This window comes from Achroia grisella, unplaced genomic scaffold (genome assembly GCF_030625045.1).
Source record: "Achroia grisella isolate CSIRO2021 unplaced genomic scaffold, CSIRO_AGI_Agris_v1 utg1314, whole genome shotgun sequence".
Lineage (NCBI taxonomy): Eukaryota > Metazoa > Arthropoda > Insecta > Lepidoptera > Pyralidae > Achroia > Achroia grisella.
In genome coordinates this window covers 61,223-75,887 of record NW_026712619.1, presented here as the reverse complement: position 1 = coordinate 75,887, position 14,665 = coordinate 61,223, and the positions used below count along the sequence as shown (strand labels likewise).

The following is a 14,665-nucleotide window of genomic DNA, read 5'->3' as shown; positions in this document are numbered from 1 at the left end:
ACCCAACATCTTTATGGTGTGGACACAGTTGCGTACCACACAAGCTAACTGGTGGAGTTCCTTGCCACCGTCAGATGCTGACAGCTTGGACATGGCCTTAACTTCTGATACTAAGTGACGGATCAGAAGCTCAGGTTGACCAAACTGCTCCTGCAGAGCCTCCATGATTTCCTCTGGGTCTTGCGACAAGGCCAGGAGGGAAATGACAGCATCACGAGCGGCTCCTCGGAGTGCATTATTTAATCGACCTATATTTTCCGTCGCCGAAAACATATTTTTGGAATTTAGATATGAACTTCTAAATGTTAACCAATGAGTGGGTGACGTGCCGGAAAATATAGGTAAGCTAACTACCGTACCTGGGTTAATTTTTCCACTGCTACAACGGGCGAGGTCACTTATGACTTCAGCCAACTTCAGGAAGTCACTGGGTTGGTTTTGTGAAGTGGTAGGTACATGTGAGCGGTCATTTTTATTTTGGTTACAAATAAATTCGTTTTGTGTACCTAACGTGTGTGTCTGTGTACAAGGATTATGAACGTGAGAGGGCGGCTTGGAATGCAACGCGCCGGCTTCATTTGTAGCTCCCAGTGTCGCAGTAGTGCCTGGCTGAGGCACACCGTAGCTGTAGTTTTGGGTGGAGGTTACGCCGCGGGCACTTGATGCTGCCACTGCGTACGGTGCGGGCGCAGAAGGAAGCGCGTACTCGCGCGTCGCAAATAATATATTTGCAACGCCTGGCGAGGCAGCGCGCTTGCGGCCGCATCGTAACGATGCTTCCGGTACTTCCAATGACGGTTGGACAGATGCGATGTGGGGCGCGTGCTCGCGCGCCGCGGCACCGGCACTGATGCCAGTGACACAGACGCCAGGCGAGACCACACGCTCGCAGTCTGTGGCCAGCATTGGGCAGGAAACACCAGGCACTTGTGGCGCAGGTGTGTGCTGGGACGGCATAATCTGTCTCTCAGACAAAGATGCGTTAGTATGAGATACCCAATTTTCTACTCTAGAGCTTCTAAACGACTGTGAGTGCAAGCTGGCAGCTTCATCAATAGCCGCTAATTCAGCCTCTAATTCTAAGTTAGCTACCATACGGTCCCGCTCGGCGGCGGCTCGCTCGCGCTCGGCGGCAGCGCACTCCCGCTCTGCGGCGGCACGCTCTCGCTCAGCGGCGGCGCGGTCTCGGTCGGCCTCGAGCTCGGCTAAGCGACGTGCATGTAGTGCTTTTGCCACAAGACGTTGAGCTCGGAGTGAGGTCGATGAATGATGGGAGCCGCGATGTGAACCGTGGGGATTAATAACACGTGAAGCGCTAGCGGATACCTCTGAAGGAGGGATATCTAGATCCGTTGGGGCGCTTTGTGCCGCTGCCATACCTCTTGTCAACACCATTTGTTGAAATATTCGGAAATAAATTATATAAATTTTTGTTGTATATAAAATATTTAATATTAGCTGGTAATTACACCGGTAGAAGGACCAATATTACGGCTGGCAACGGCAGTGAAATAGGGTAATATAAATAAAATTACTTACCTAAATTATAGTGATGTATTTAGTGGTAGCGTATATGACACAATGTAGAAAAACAATATAATAAAAAATATATGTCAAAATTGTATATAAAAATATATGGTTTAAAAATAGAAATATCTATAAAAAGAGGTCTGTCGCCAACAGTAGATTTAAAAAATACTATCAGAATATGTTTAAAATTAAACTTTTATATAATGATCGTTTCTATTTCAATTTAAAAGCAAGATAATTTCAGTGGCACATTGTTAGCTGTGGGGTCATAGTCCACATTACAACTAAAGATACGCGTAGCACTGCTTACATACATCGCGTCGTCGCGTCGTCATGCCGCGTAGCAGATGCGTCACGGCATGCCGCTGGCGTCAACTTTACATTTACAACAGGGATGCCCATCATACGAGTATCCACATTACAGGAATGAGATCTGAATACTAAATATTCAGTACCAGGCTCGAGGATATCACATTCTCTTATACATTTGTACTGGAATTTGACCTACTGAGATGTTTGAATAAATTTTTATGGGAATTGCCTAAGGTTTTACAACTGCCAGAGTCTGTCCTAAATCTGCCAGAAAAAACATTCAAATGTTGTATAAGCCGTATTCTTTGCAAAACAGCTTCTTAAAAATGTAATTCTGGACATCTATTTAAAAGAGCAATATTAATTCTTCTTGTGATGAGTATGCATGCCGAATAAACCGTAGAATAAAAAAAAAATACTATTCGAAGTTTATAAATAAACTTATTATTCGAATAAAGATTATTTCTATTTTTATCGCAGCAACATTTCGTGACTTTTTATCAAGTAAATAAGTACTGGCCTTTGTTTACCTTCTTTTAGTGTTCAGAGAGTATAATAATATGTACTTACCACCATATAAGGCTGGAAGGGATTGTTAGTTATGGGGGCTATAGCTAGCTTTGCCATATCGCATATGGAAACTATCGTCATTCATAGCTGATGGATTCGACACGATGGACCAACGGGCCTGACAGGCCCATCCTACCATCCTATTACCCACCAGCATGTACCGTTAGCGTAGGCTGGTACACCTATGCATTATCAACAAATTATTTAAAACCCACCACCTAACAGAAGAGGTTGCTGTACGGCATGTGCTGTGCTGAGTATCAGCATCAAATAATGGGTCCTGTTTGGTCCTTTTCCTGAGCTCCTGACGTTTAAGTCGATTAAGATATCGGCATAAAAGATAAGATATTATCGATTGAGTTACACATTTTACAGATTAGAGATTCTATATTTCTTTGTGCGAGTCGAAACAATTTACTTTTGACATCCCTATTTCCTAGGTCATATAAACATTGGAGTACGCGAAGGTCGTCTCGCCTACACTATTAAAGTGGCCAGATCTTTAAAATTGTGGGCTCGGCTCGTGACGTGTACAAAAATGTTATACAAATTAGTACACACCTACCACCAGTTTGGATAAACTATGGCTGGTACCGTATCAAATACTTTCGAGAGGTATTTTTAATCTGATTGAGTCATCGCGCAAACTAAAGAAAATATTTACAGACTAAAAATATACCTTTACTCTGTCACAGCTAGTACCCCCTCCAATCCCCCACCTCTCAGATCGATTCGATCCAATTCAAATGGGGATCGAAATTACGATGACCTGAGCGGAGGTTCGAACCCCTAGCGGTGCCCTCAGACTAAAACCGTATCCGTCAGCCGCTCCATAAGCCCTTTCGCGGGTTTGGAGTGCCATCTACACTCGCCTCCTATCGTTCAGTGAAGCTGTAAAGGCCAGCTGTGGCCAACAGAACAACATTAAAGTAGACCGAAAAAAAAAGTTAATAGCTAACCATTTTAAAATTAAAACGTGACGTTATAAAATCTATACCTCCTCATAGATCTAGGAATATTAACAAGTTGACGGACACTTGCGTCTATAGCCGTCGAAAGGAAGTTCACAATGTGTCATGACACTGATTAGATTTTTTTGTTTTTTTTTTTTGCAATAGCTTATGCTGGTAGTCACACTGTTGTCCCAAATTTGAATTTAAATGAATATGTATTATTGTAAACATTTACTACATTTATTTAAAAAGAATACGAACTGAGTTTCTTGTCAGTTCTTCTCATCTCGAAATCATTTCGAACTGAGGGTAGATTTGATATATCATAAGTCTGTAATAGAACTACATGAATAAAGATATTTTGAATTGAATTGAATTAAAACGACATGGTCGTTTTTGGACACTGCGTATATAGCGGCACAAATGTACATTTACCGGCGTACAAGTAGAAGCCTAGTATCATGTTTTGGAAACAATATTTTAGGTTGAATTTTGTTTTCCACCTGTTACACGACTTGCAGTTTCAGTACGCACGTGGTTGTATAGGGAGTAGGGCGATCGTGTTTTCTCTAAATTAAGTTTATTTAAGCAGAAAAAGGAAAACTATACTTCTAATATTCTAAAAATTACAAAAACATATAGTGTTAATTTTAGAACTTCACTTGTTCCTACTGTCCAAATAGATACATATGGATAGTCCAAATAGATATTATAGAGTTTTTACGACTGATTGAAAATAAAATATTATTCGGTACATCTAATTTATTACGATTTAATACAATTACTCATAATTAAATTTACAATACAAAATGCCGGATACCACAATCTCTCCGGTGACTAATTAAAAACAGGAAAACGGTGTCTACATGGCCAATTTGTAATTTTTATTAATAGTTGTAGTTAATAATAATAATTATTAGTATTCATATCCACAGCTGCAACTGATGATGATGTTACCTATCAGACCACAAGGCAATTACGCATGCTAATGTAAATACATGTATATTTTTATAACAATAATAAATTCGAAGTAAACACAAAATCAACAACTGCTGAGCAGTTTTGCGGCTTATTGTTTTTATATTATATTGTATAAATTTCTGTGTAGGTAAATAAAAAAAATATCAGTACATGTTGCTGATACTCACTTGTCTAATGAGAAAGCAATAAGTCGTGTTAAGGTTAATTTTTATTTATCAACTAACTACTCGTCCCGGCTTCGCACGGGTGTACTTGTATTTATTAAAATATAAACTTTCTTCTAGAATCACTATCTATTAAAAAAATCTCTTCAAAATCCGTTGCTTAGTTTTAAAGATTTAAGCATACATAGGGACAGTGACTCTATACTATCTTCACTACTTATCACTTCTTCTGTGAGCTTATAAATAATTATTCAATTCGAACCAGTAGTAGATTAGCGCGTTCAAACAAACAAACTCTTCAGCTTTATAATATTAATATTGATTTTAGATAACAATGTATTAGTTACGAAGGATTACAAATAGTTTTTGTTCTAATTTATTGTAACAAATATTGTATGGTTCAAGAATATTACTTTCGTGTAAAACGACGATAAATTTGAAATGAAAATAAACCCGACAATGAATTGACATAAAAGATATTTAAACCTAACTATTACTAACTTGTACAACCACACAATATGTATTTACATAAAAAAATGTTTTATTTTATTTTAATATTTTTATAACATTCAGTCGTACGTAAAGGTATGTAAAGGTTACGTTGGTCACACCACTACACAGTGTGCATTGATTCTGCATCCCTGAAAAAAAATAGCAACCGTTGATTTACGACTGATGAGGGTTGAAAGATCATAGAGGTTTCTATAGGGGTACAGGGTAGCGCAACTCGCAAGTAGCGCAGTGATTAATTTGTCCCATACGCCCTAATTGCGCAAATGAACATGTTGGTACTTGTTTTATTTTATGGTGTTAATGTTCTTTTAAACCTTAGGTTTCAAGCTTTCAAATGACATATAATTTCTATTTAAATGTTTTATCCTTTTATGTAGAACAATGTTTGAATATAGAGGTAGCGCTTGAGTCGATTTGGTTGCTCGCGAGTGTATACATATGTAGAGATAAAGTTTTCTTTTTAACCTACTCCAAAAAGAGGCTGCTTTCAATTCGACTGTAATTTTTTGTTATTTCAAAACTTTTTTATAGGTGGGCCGACTTTGATGATTAATTTTAGAGACAGTGCTCTGGAATAGCAACGCAGTAGTGGTATCACGGATCGTCATATCGTGATCTACGTAGTGCAGTACATGTATATAGGCGTTTTTGAAGATTGTTAAAAATTTTAAACATATAGATAGAAACCGACTCTGATCGGAGTTATGCCTCCTTTAGAAAACGCAATGTATTTTCTATTTAAATACATTTTGTAAAATACTTTGCACATCTCTGGCTGTCTGTTACAGTATTAATGACATACTTCTCTCTAGATCTCCTCTGTGCTATTCTGTAAATCCTTCTCAGCTCCAACAACGCCCTCATAATGACGACCAGCTGTTGCTCGAAATCGGAACTCTTCACGTCAATGGGGAGGCCCTTTTGCTTACAGATCTTGGTGTAGAGGCTCCAGATGGCTGAGCGGACATGACATAGTTCCACGTGCTTCCTGGCGGCGGTCTCCTTCAGACGGTTGAGGGCCAACTCCCATTTTATGACGCGGTTCCTGACTTTGTCATAACGCCACTGTGGAACAATAATGTCACCAGTTCAAGGGGATGTTGGATGTTAGATGCCCATTAATTACATAAAGGCGAATCTTCATCCCCATTCCCCAAAACCAGATTAACCATGATATGGCTTCTAGACAACGTTGCTCTCGGGGCCAAGGGGGCCAGTTTCGATTTAAAAACAAACACTTAAAAGTCTATCCATAGAGACTGATTAGCAGAATATTTTTAAACAAGGTTTTGAAAAGCTTTAGGTCAGTTTTGGTTACCATGAAATGTATCCTTTGTAACCCATTCTGAAGAACGGCTCACGTAATCCTGAAGTATATAAATTATGTTGCACATATGAGAGGAACATAGTAGTCTTGGCTCTACACCAGCACAACGGCCCAGAAGAGAGACTAAATGCGGAAAGTATTAGCTTTAGATACACGTTTTAATATAAAACCCACTACAGTTCTAGGCAGGGCAAAATCTTTTAAAAGATTGTAGAGATATTTCGCTGAAATACTCTTGAAATCACATAAAATTCGACCTTAAACCGAAAGCATTAATGTATATTGTGCATAATATGTATTTTTTGAGATTGGCCGTTTAATATTAAGCATCCTATTTGGTTGTTATTGATAAAATGTTCAGAATTGTATGTCGTAGGTTTAAATTAGTTATTTGTGGCACGTAAATAAAGTTGATACCTACTTTATTATCTTGGTAACAGGAATGGCATACAAGCCGACGTACTCTGGAAATTATTTCTAATCCAACATTGAATTGCGTTGTTTCGCAATGATTATACTATTGACATGCTATTGACAATGCTAGCAACATTTGACGCCTGATAGACACGATTTTAGCCTGAGAGCATCGCTGGGGTTCGAAACTCGGCTCAGGCCGTCGTAATTTCGATCTCAATTTGAATTGGACGGAGGATCGATCGGAGGGGTAAGATGTGTTTGTAATGCCAGCGGGGGGAAAGGGGATTGTTAGTAATGTGGACTGATGACCCCATTACTAGCAATCTACCCTGTCAAGATGACTTCCACGCTGTTCCCCCTGGAAACCATCGTGATAAATTCATAGCAAATTTGTCACAATGGGCTAACTGACATGACCTTGTGCTCATTTTCTCATCCTCCACTGGTGCCCCGCCAGCGAATACCGTTAGCGCAGGCGGGTGCACCATTCCATTATCATCCATAAAAAAACCTGCTATCACACCATATAATACTAATACGAATAATATACGCGTAGTAAAGTGTGGTACGATGCTTGAGCAAACAATACACTGAGCAATGCCTTTTATGGGTATATGGCGACACACACACACACACACACTGCTCATATGTTGTTTGCGTCTATATTGTACACAATTACCAATGTGTCTGCCAATTGTATATGTATTCACTTTGCATCATTTTCGTCATATTAATTGTCGTAACTGTTCTATTACTGTACCTTGAGTGTGCCATTTAATGCAAATAAAAGTTTTATCATTATCTATGATTAATAATATTATTGACAAAACTGTTATTTGCGTTTCAAAATATAAATTTAAATATCTTTACTAATGTAGGTTTATTACAGACTCTTAGGATATTTCAAATCTACCGTCAGTTCGGAATGATATAAGATGATAATGAATGATGAAAAAATATCCTATCAGTAATATTTTTACAGCATTAAACCCAAAAAACCTTTAAACCCAACCAACACCAAACCCCAGCACTTGTCATTCCAGAGGAATTGCACTTGCGTTACCAGCTTTTTAACACGTTAAAGACCGCATGCCCACAGGTGGGTCACTCCGCAAAAAAGTAAATTTACACATTGGAACCGGGTGATTACCCGTGGGCACTTTAATTGAAATAAATCTAGGGGTTAAATAATGTCTACCTCAAATTATTGTACACTAAAATCAGATTAATGAAATAATATAAGTAATTAACAGAAAAAATACGAGTCCCTATGTGAGAAATAAGATTTTTAATGCGGTTATCAACGTGTTAAGGAAAGGGGTAAATTGGAGAAGAACGTCGGGCTGACTAAGGAGGAGTGGGGATTGTGAGTAATGTGGACTGATGATCCCGTTGCTATCATGTAGCATGTCAGTTTGACCTCCACGCGCTTCCCTTTAGAAACCATCGTCATAAACTCCTGGTGAGTTTGTCATTCATCGGGCGTTATTCATCATTTGTCGGGTTACTGACCTAACCTCAAGCTCATTCTATCATCCTTCACTGGTGCTTGCCAGCGTATATATGCGCCCCGTTAGAGCAGGCTTGTAGTGCTTGATTTTTTTAGTTTGTGATAATGGAATGGTGTCACCCACACCATTCCATTATCACAAACTAAAAAAATCAAGCACGGTCAATACAACCAATATGTTTTAAACACAAGCACCACAAATAATATGTTTTAAAAGTATTACTCTCAGATTTGCCAGGGTGTTGTTTAAACCCATGATGAACAGTTTTTTCTCTTCAGTAAGAGAAGCAATCTCTTGTCGTGCATTCTCCAGCATTTCCAGATCTCGCTCTTGTCTTTCTGCCAGCGTGTTCTTAGCAGCAGCTGTTAATAAAAGTCTTTTATTATATTAGCTGTTACTTTGTACTGTTTTTAAGGAAATTGTATGGTAAACGAGCTGGGGCCACGTATATGTATACATCCTCATGTATATATTTGATGGTCGCGGGTTCGATTCCTCGCACGGCGCAAACATTTGTATTCATGAGTATGATTGTTTGTGTCGGTCTGGGTGTTTTCTATATATAATATGTATGTATTTACAAAAAAAAATCTATGTATTTGTATCAGTTATCTAGTACCCATAACACAAGCTTTAGGTAGCTTAACTCGGGTCTAGTGGCTGTCCTGAGATTATTATTATTATTATTGTATATACATATATGTATACATAAATATTACTACGGATGTCACGTTATTATTGACAGCTGGACAGCTGTGATACTACCGGTCGTTGCCATTCCGGGGCATTTTAGTCCTGCCTATGGACTAATCTGACCTTACAATAGTGTTTCTCAAACTATTATATCTTTCTTGACTATAGGTTACATCAAGTCATCTATTTTAAATAATTAAAAAACTACTTATTATTTAATGTTTCAACACTCCCGTCTCTTCTTAAAAGGATAGTATTATCACAAATAACCTATAAATAGAGCAATTAATGTAATGTAATGTATTACATTGACTCGCGAATCAGCTGTGTGTATGTTCAAGGTCGAGGTCAACGCCGCGAGCGTACGAAAATTATCGGCGCATGTAGTACACATTACGTCTTAAAATCTGTTAATATTATAAAACTGAAGAGTTTGTTTGTTTGGATGCGTTAATGTCAGGAACTACTGGTTCGAATTGAAAAGTTATTTTGTGTTGGATAGTCCATTTATCGATGAAGGCTTTAAGCCATATAACATTACGCTACGACCAATGGAAGCGAAGCAGCAGTGAAAAATGTTACAAATACGGGGAAAAATATTCATAGAAGGGCTTCCAAAGATAATCGCAAAGAAAAGATATTCATTTATTTTTGCATTCTGTCAACGAGTAGTCTTTTACTACTCGTTGACAGATACACATAATACAGCAACATAATAAGACGGACGTTTTAATTATTACATATTAGATAGACTAGTGGCTCGGCCAAACTTCGCTCGGGTGCTCATATATCCTATATATACACATATGTACGAGTGTGTCCTATGAACTCCTATGTCAGTTGGAGAATTTGCTTCTTTTTATCATAAAATTTCTGTTTATCATAACTCATCATGAATTCAATAGAAGATTACACAGTATAGATAGTGAATAATGTTTACAGACACGTCATTGGTTACAATATTGTAAATATTACGCTACATAATATTTATGTCATACTTACATACTTTTTGGTTACAACAAAAAAGTATGTAAATATTATTTAAAAATAAAAAAATTAGAAATCAATAGCTTATCGTTTATGCAATAAAAATGGAGTATGTTCGTGCAATATACGGTTCTTCTGTTTTTTTTTTCTTTTATTTGTTTCACAGTTATTTCTTTTTTTTATACGTATATATTTGGATTTATTTTAATTCTTAGGCTCCCGCTGCGATTTGTTACAGGGAACTACGATACAGGGGATACGGTTCTTCTGTTTGGAGTCAGTTGATTTGGCTGATTACCCTTACCTAACGCCTCATATCTGTTCAAAACATCGAGGGGCTGCTTGAATTCGGCATAGTTGTGCACAACCGCCATCAAGTAGTCCTGAAATTAAAAAGTTACTAGCAGCCTAGGATCCAGAGACGGAGGTCTTAATGGTTCCACACTTTGTCGACCCCCCCACCCTTTCCCCGACAACTCAATGAGTCACGTTATTTATGGTCTCTCATAAGGAAAGTACAATGTTGCCTATATTCAACTAATTAGCATCGTAAAAAGGTATAAAAATAATATAAAATCTTGTATATAAATATTGTTTGATTTGGCTCTTTGACTACAAGGCCTGTGCCTGTATTTGTAATATGTTTGTCTACACTCGGCACACGTCCGGTGTGTATGTGAAAAAATTTAGTTTCATAAAATAACAAATTCGATATGAAAATTTTTACACCTTTGTTACCTGTTTTGTACCAAAGGCACCACGAACCAGGTTTCATGTGTGATCGTTCTTATCTGTGTTGGGAACACACATACATGATCTTTCATATTTACTAATAAGACGAATGTCTGGCCGTCGTGAGCTCTTGGGCTATAGGTTACAAATCTCGTACTTGTACGTTTGGTATGACTCAATAATTGAAAAGACCCTTGTCAATAAAATCAAGTGCTAAGTAAAATAAAAACTCTTCTACTAGGAGATAACTAGATTTTTGAGTAACTTCATACGAGATTTTAAGGTTTGGATCACCCTTGGATCGTGCTAACTTCTGTTACAGTTTCTCACATACCTCGTATATAGTGTAATCCTTGACTTGCTTCTCCATTAATTGCCTCACTTCCTCCATTTCTGCGACCCTCTGTCGCATGGCCTCCGTCTCGTGCGTCTTCCGTTCCAATACCTCCGTGTCTGCCACCATCTTGCGTTCAGCTCGGTCACGCTTCTCCTGGTTCTCCCTGATGAACTATAAAAAGCCATGGGACATAGTCCTCCATAAACTACGTCACGTATTAAGGGTAGGTTTGGTGTTATAAATATGGTAATATTATTAAGTATTTTAATTGTAAATTAATTCTAGATGTAAAATTGTTAAATTTATGACGTCACATTAGAAACGAGTTAGTTTAGTATTTAGTTAGTTATTTCTATTAATTATAATCACGTCCCCGCTCCCGACACGTTACTATAAAACCTCACCTTATTGAAACTAATGAAGGACTCCTTGAGGAGCATTTCCTTTGTGCGCAGGTCCTGCCACTTGGCGTCCATCGCTGCTCTGTTCTTCTTTTCCTCCTCTCGTTTGATGGCTAGTTTCTCGTCAGCCTCCATTAGATCTCGACGAGCCTGCTCCATCAGTACTTGTGGTGTTGGCCGTGCCACGTCCCATACTGGATATTTTCTGAGGGTTAAGAGAGACCTTATTTGCACAACAAACAAACTAAAATCATTACAATTATTTCTTACAGGCGCCATTTTATTATCTCAAGGTAAGCTTGAACATATGATGACTATATTACAAATTAGCTGACCCGAGGAATTTCGTCTGCATCACACTTATTTGACATTTGTCATTATTACATTTTCCAATTACACTACAATTACAATCTAATTAGGTGTTGATTAGTGAAATGTTGTTTAATGAAACAGACTTCCGCAAAATGCGAAAATCCATTTCACTTTCAGCAGGTGTGAGACCACAAATATTCGGCGAGAGGATCGCGGTTTGGTCGCAGAGGAGTCAACACTAGGCTTCCGTACTGTGCCCGAACTCTATTCATCGCCTGATGATGCTTTGTTCAGAGGTGACACACGTGTCGCGATATGTACAGTCAATAACGTGAGGAATTGGATCGCCTTTAGAGAAGGTCGTAACGGTAGTCAAGTTTCCACACCGAATATTTGTGGTCTCACACATGCTAATTGTAGCGGAATTAAACAAAATAATATAAATCCCTAAAGTAGTAATTATTATTCTAATTAGGTATTATTTTGTGGTGTTGTATGGTCGCCGAACAGTCAACACTAGGCTTCCAAGCCATATCCGAGCTCTATTCATTGGTTGATGATGCCTCGTTTAGAGGCGAAACCCGTGTTGCAATATGAGTGTAGGTTCAATGAAGGTTGGAGTTTGATTACCAATGCTGATAGTTCTAATTTACCACTCACAAGTTCTAATAGCGGTGGTTATGTTTTCTCACTGAATATTGATCTGTGGTAGGATCCAGGAGGACTGTGTAGGAGTCGAGCTCATGTATCATTGCTAGCAAAGGGCATTACTCATCATTACTAACAATTCCCTCATCCCAACCACAATGGTTGCAAACGGGGTAATCATAAAAGTAGACCTGACATAAAACATCTAGTGTCCATTAGGTAAAGCTAGTTAGCAATATGAAAATGATGCTTACTTCACCATACTGGCACTTTCCATAAGAGATTTGTAATACTCCTCAGCAGAATCAACTGGTGGCCCATGAGGAATGGCAATAGGTGCTAGATCCTTCGTAACTTTCTTCATTCTCAACAATAATCTTGAAATATTTCCAGACTATTTGACGACGCGATTGAAAGATAAAACACAAACTGTTGTCGTTGCTAAGCAACAGCATTTTTCTTTTTTCGTTGATATTTTATCATCTGTATTTTTTATTAATGTAAATGTATTACATAGTCTATGTGTAATCAGAGGTATGATGTTTTATGTTTGAATGGTTGGCATCTACAGTGGTCAAGTCACCACTCTCTGGAATTCCACAAAGTAGAAGATACGTACTTATGTGCCTCATCTCTATTTCGTCAGTAGTGTGAATTAAATATGTTATTTGCTGACATAGAAGACTTACGACTTAATGAGTATAGCTTTTAAATTCGTGATATTCATTGGACACCTGTGCGATATCTATTGTGTATTTGAGAACTAATCGCCTGGAGTCTGGAGCTTACCTTCACACCCGGCCATCATCTAAAGGAGTGTGATCTATGTAAATAGAAAGAGCACACTTCTTAAGATTGTTAATGTAGGATTCTAATGGTAAAATAATTTTTCTATAGTTGATGCATGCAACATGTTATTATTATTAACAGTTGCCTTCATTTTTTTTGGATGACAGCTGAATTATTTAACTTAATAGACCTACCATCAAGTTCTACAATAATAGTGATACGTAAATGTACAACATACCCATTACAATATATATTACCTAATGAACTCGAAGTTTAATACACATATATTTTTAAGTATAGGAGTCAACAAAGTATCAGTGCTATAATTAATCTGTAGCTTTATGCCGAGTTAGTAGCCTGTTCACTTTTGCGGGACATAAACTACCTCTACCTACCTCCATTTCTATTTTTGTACATTTATTTTTCCTGTACCTCAATTATGCTATGTGTTTATATCTAGTAAATAAACAATTTATTATTCCATCTATTGAGTGACCCAATTGCTAGCACTGTTACCATGTCAGGTCGATCTCCACGCGGTTCCCTCTAGAAACAATCGTGGACAATCCCTGTAGAATTTGGCACGAATGCCCCGCCAGCGTAAATTGTTAGCGCTGGTGGATGCCATCATTTCATTACAATCCATTTAAAATAAGATTATGTTTCAAAATACATATTGCTAAGGGGCATAAGCACCACAGACAGCGAACTTAGCACAAAACATAAGTCATTCGTTCAAGTCACTCATTCGAACCAGATCTCGAGTCACAATATTGATGTAGTGTATTAATAGTCTAAGGTATTCCCAGGCCGCCCCCGCATGGTACGCACTGTGCTCGGCCTCACAGCGGCGGAGACTGCAGGTCCAACAGAACGCCGCCCTCCGTCTGTGCACAAATGCCGGACGGTACGTCCGTAATGACGTGATCGCCCGCGACCTCAAGGTCCCATCGGTGGAGCAGTTCGTCGTCCGGTTGACGCGCGCGATTTTCTCGCGCGCGGACAGCGGGCGCGAAGCGCGCCTGCGCGACCTCGCCCCTCTCCACGCGCGCCCACAGGACGCAACTCGCGCGCTCCCGCGCGACCTTCTCTCCACCGAGTGGATTGATCACGTCATTTACGTGACGTGGCGGCATTAAGCCGGCTCGGCGAGCGACTTATAGAGTCTTCTTACACGACTCCCTCAGCCGGCTGCTGGGAAGCAGCCGGCTTCCGGCCGGCCGGTAAACGAACGACGCTGGGGTGGCATACCCCAGCAGTATGCCCGGGTAAAGAGCGTAAGCTCGGGGCCCGTACCCAGCGGTCCATAAAAGGATCAGCGGACGACCCGATAATAATAATAAGGGGGGGGAAGGGGATTGTTAGTAATGTGGATTGATAACCCCATTGCTAGCAATGTACCGTGTCAGGTCGACCTCCACACGGTTCCCCCTGGAAACCATCGTGATAAATTCCTGGTGAATTTGTCACGATGGGCTAACTGACCTG

General features: G+C 39.0%; 1 protein-coding gene across 1 annotated transcript; it reads right to left on the bottom strand.

The window, feature by feature from the left end:
- Positions 1–5,089: 5,089 nt before the first annotated feature.
- On the bottom strand, positions 5,090–12,799 carry LOC131855156 (coiled-coil domain-containing protein 42 homolog). Its single transcript, XM_059206402.1, has 7 exons — positions 12,643–12,799; positions 11,432–11,633; positions 11,025–11,198; positions 10,263–10,341; positions 8,501–8,640; positions 5,826–6,088; positions 5,090–5,151 (listed from the first exon to the last, which is right to left on the bottom strand). The coding sequence occupies exons 1-7, from the start codon at positions 12,750–12,752 to the stop codon at positions 5,124–5,126; spliced, it is 996 nt and encodes a 331-aa protein (XP_059062385.1). The 5' UTR covers positions 12,753–12,799; the 3' UTR covers positions 5,090–5,123.
- Between the last annotated feature and the right edge of the window lie 1,866 nt (positions 12,800–14,665).

Excerpts from the sequence above, each read along its gene's own strand:
- LOC131855156 (XM_059206402.1), bottom strand. The coding sequence starts at position 12,752 with ATGAAGAAAGTTACGAAGGATCTAGCACCTATTGCCATTCCTCATGGG. Across the intron at positions 10,342-11,024 it reads AGGATTACACTATATACGAG|GACTACTTGATGGCGGTTGT; the intron begins GTATGTGAGAAA and ends TTTTAATTTCAG. Across the intron at positions 6,089-8,500 it reads ACACCCTGGCAAATCTGAGA|TGGCGTTATGACAAAGTCAG; the intron begins GTAATACTTTTA and ends ATTGTTCCACAG.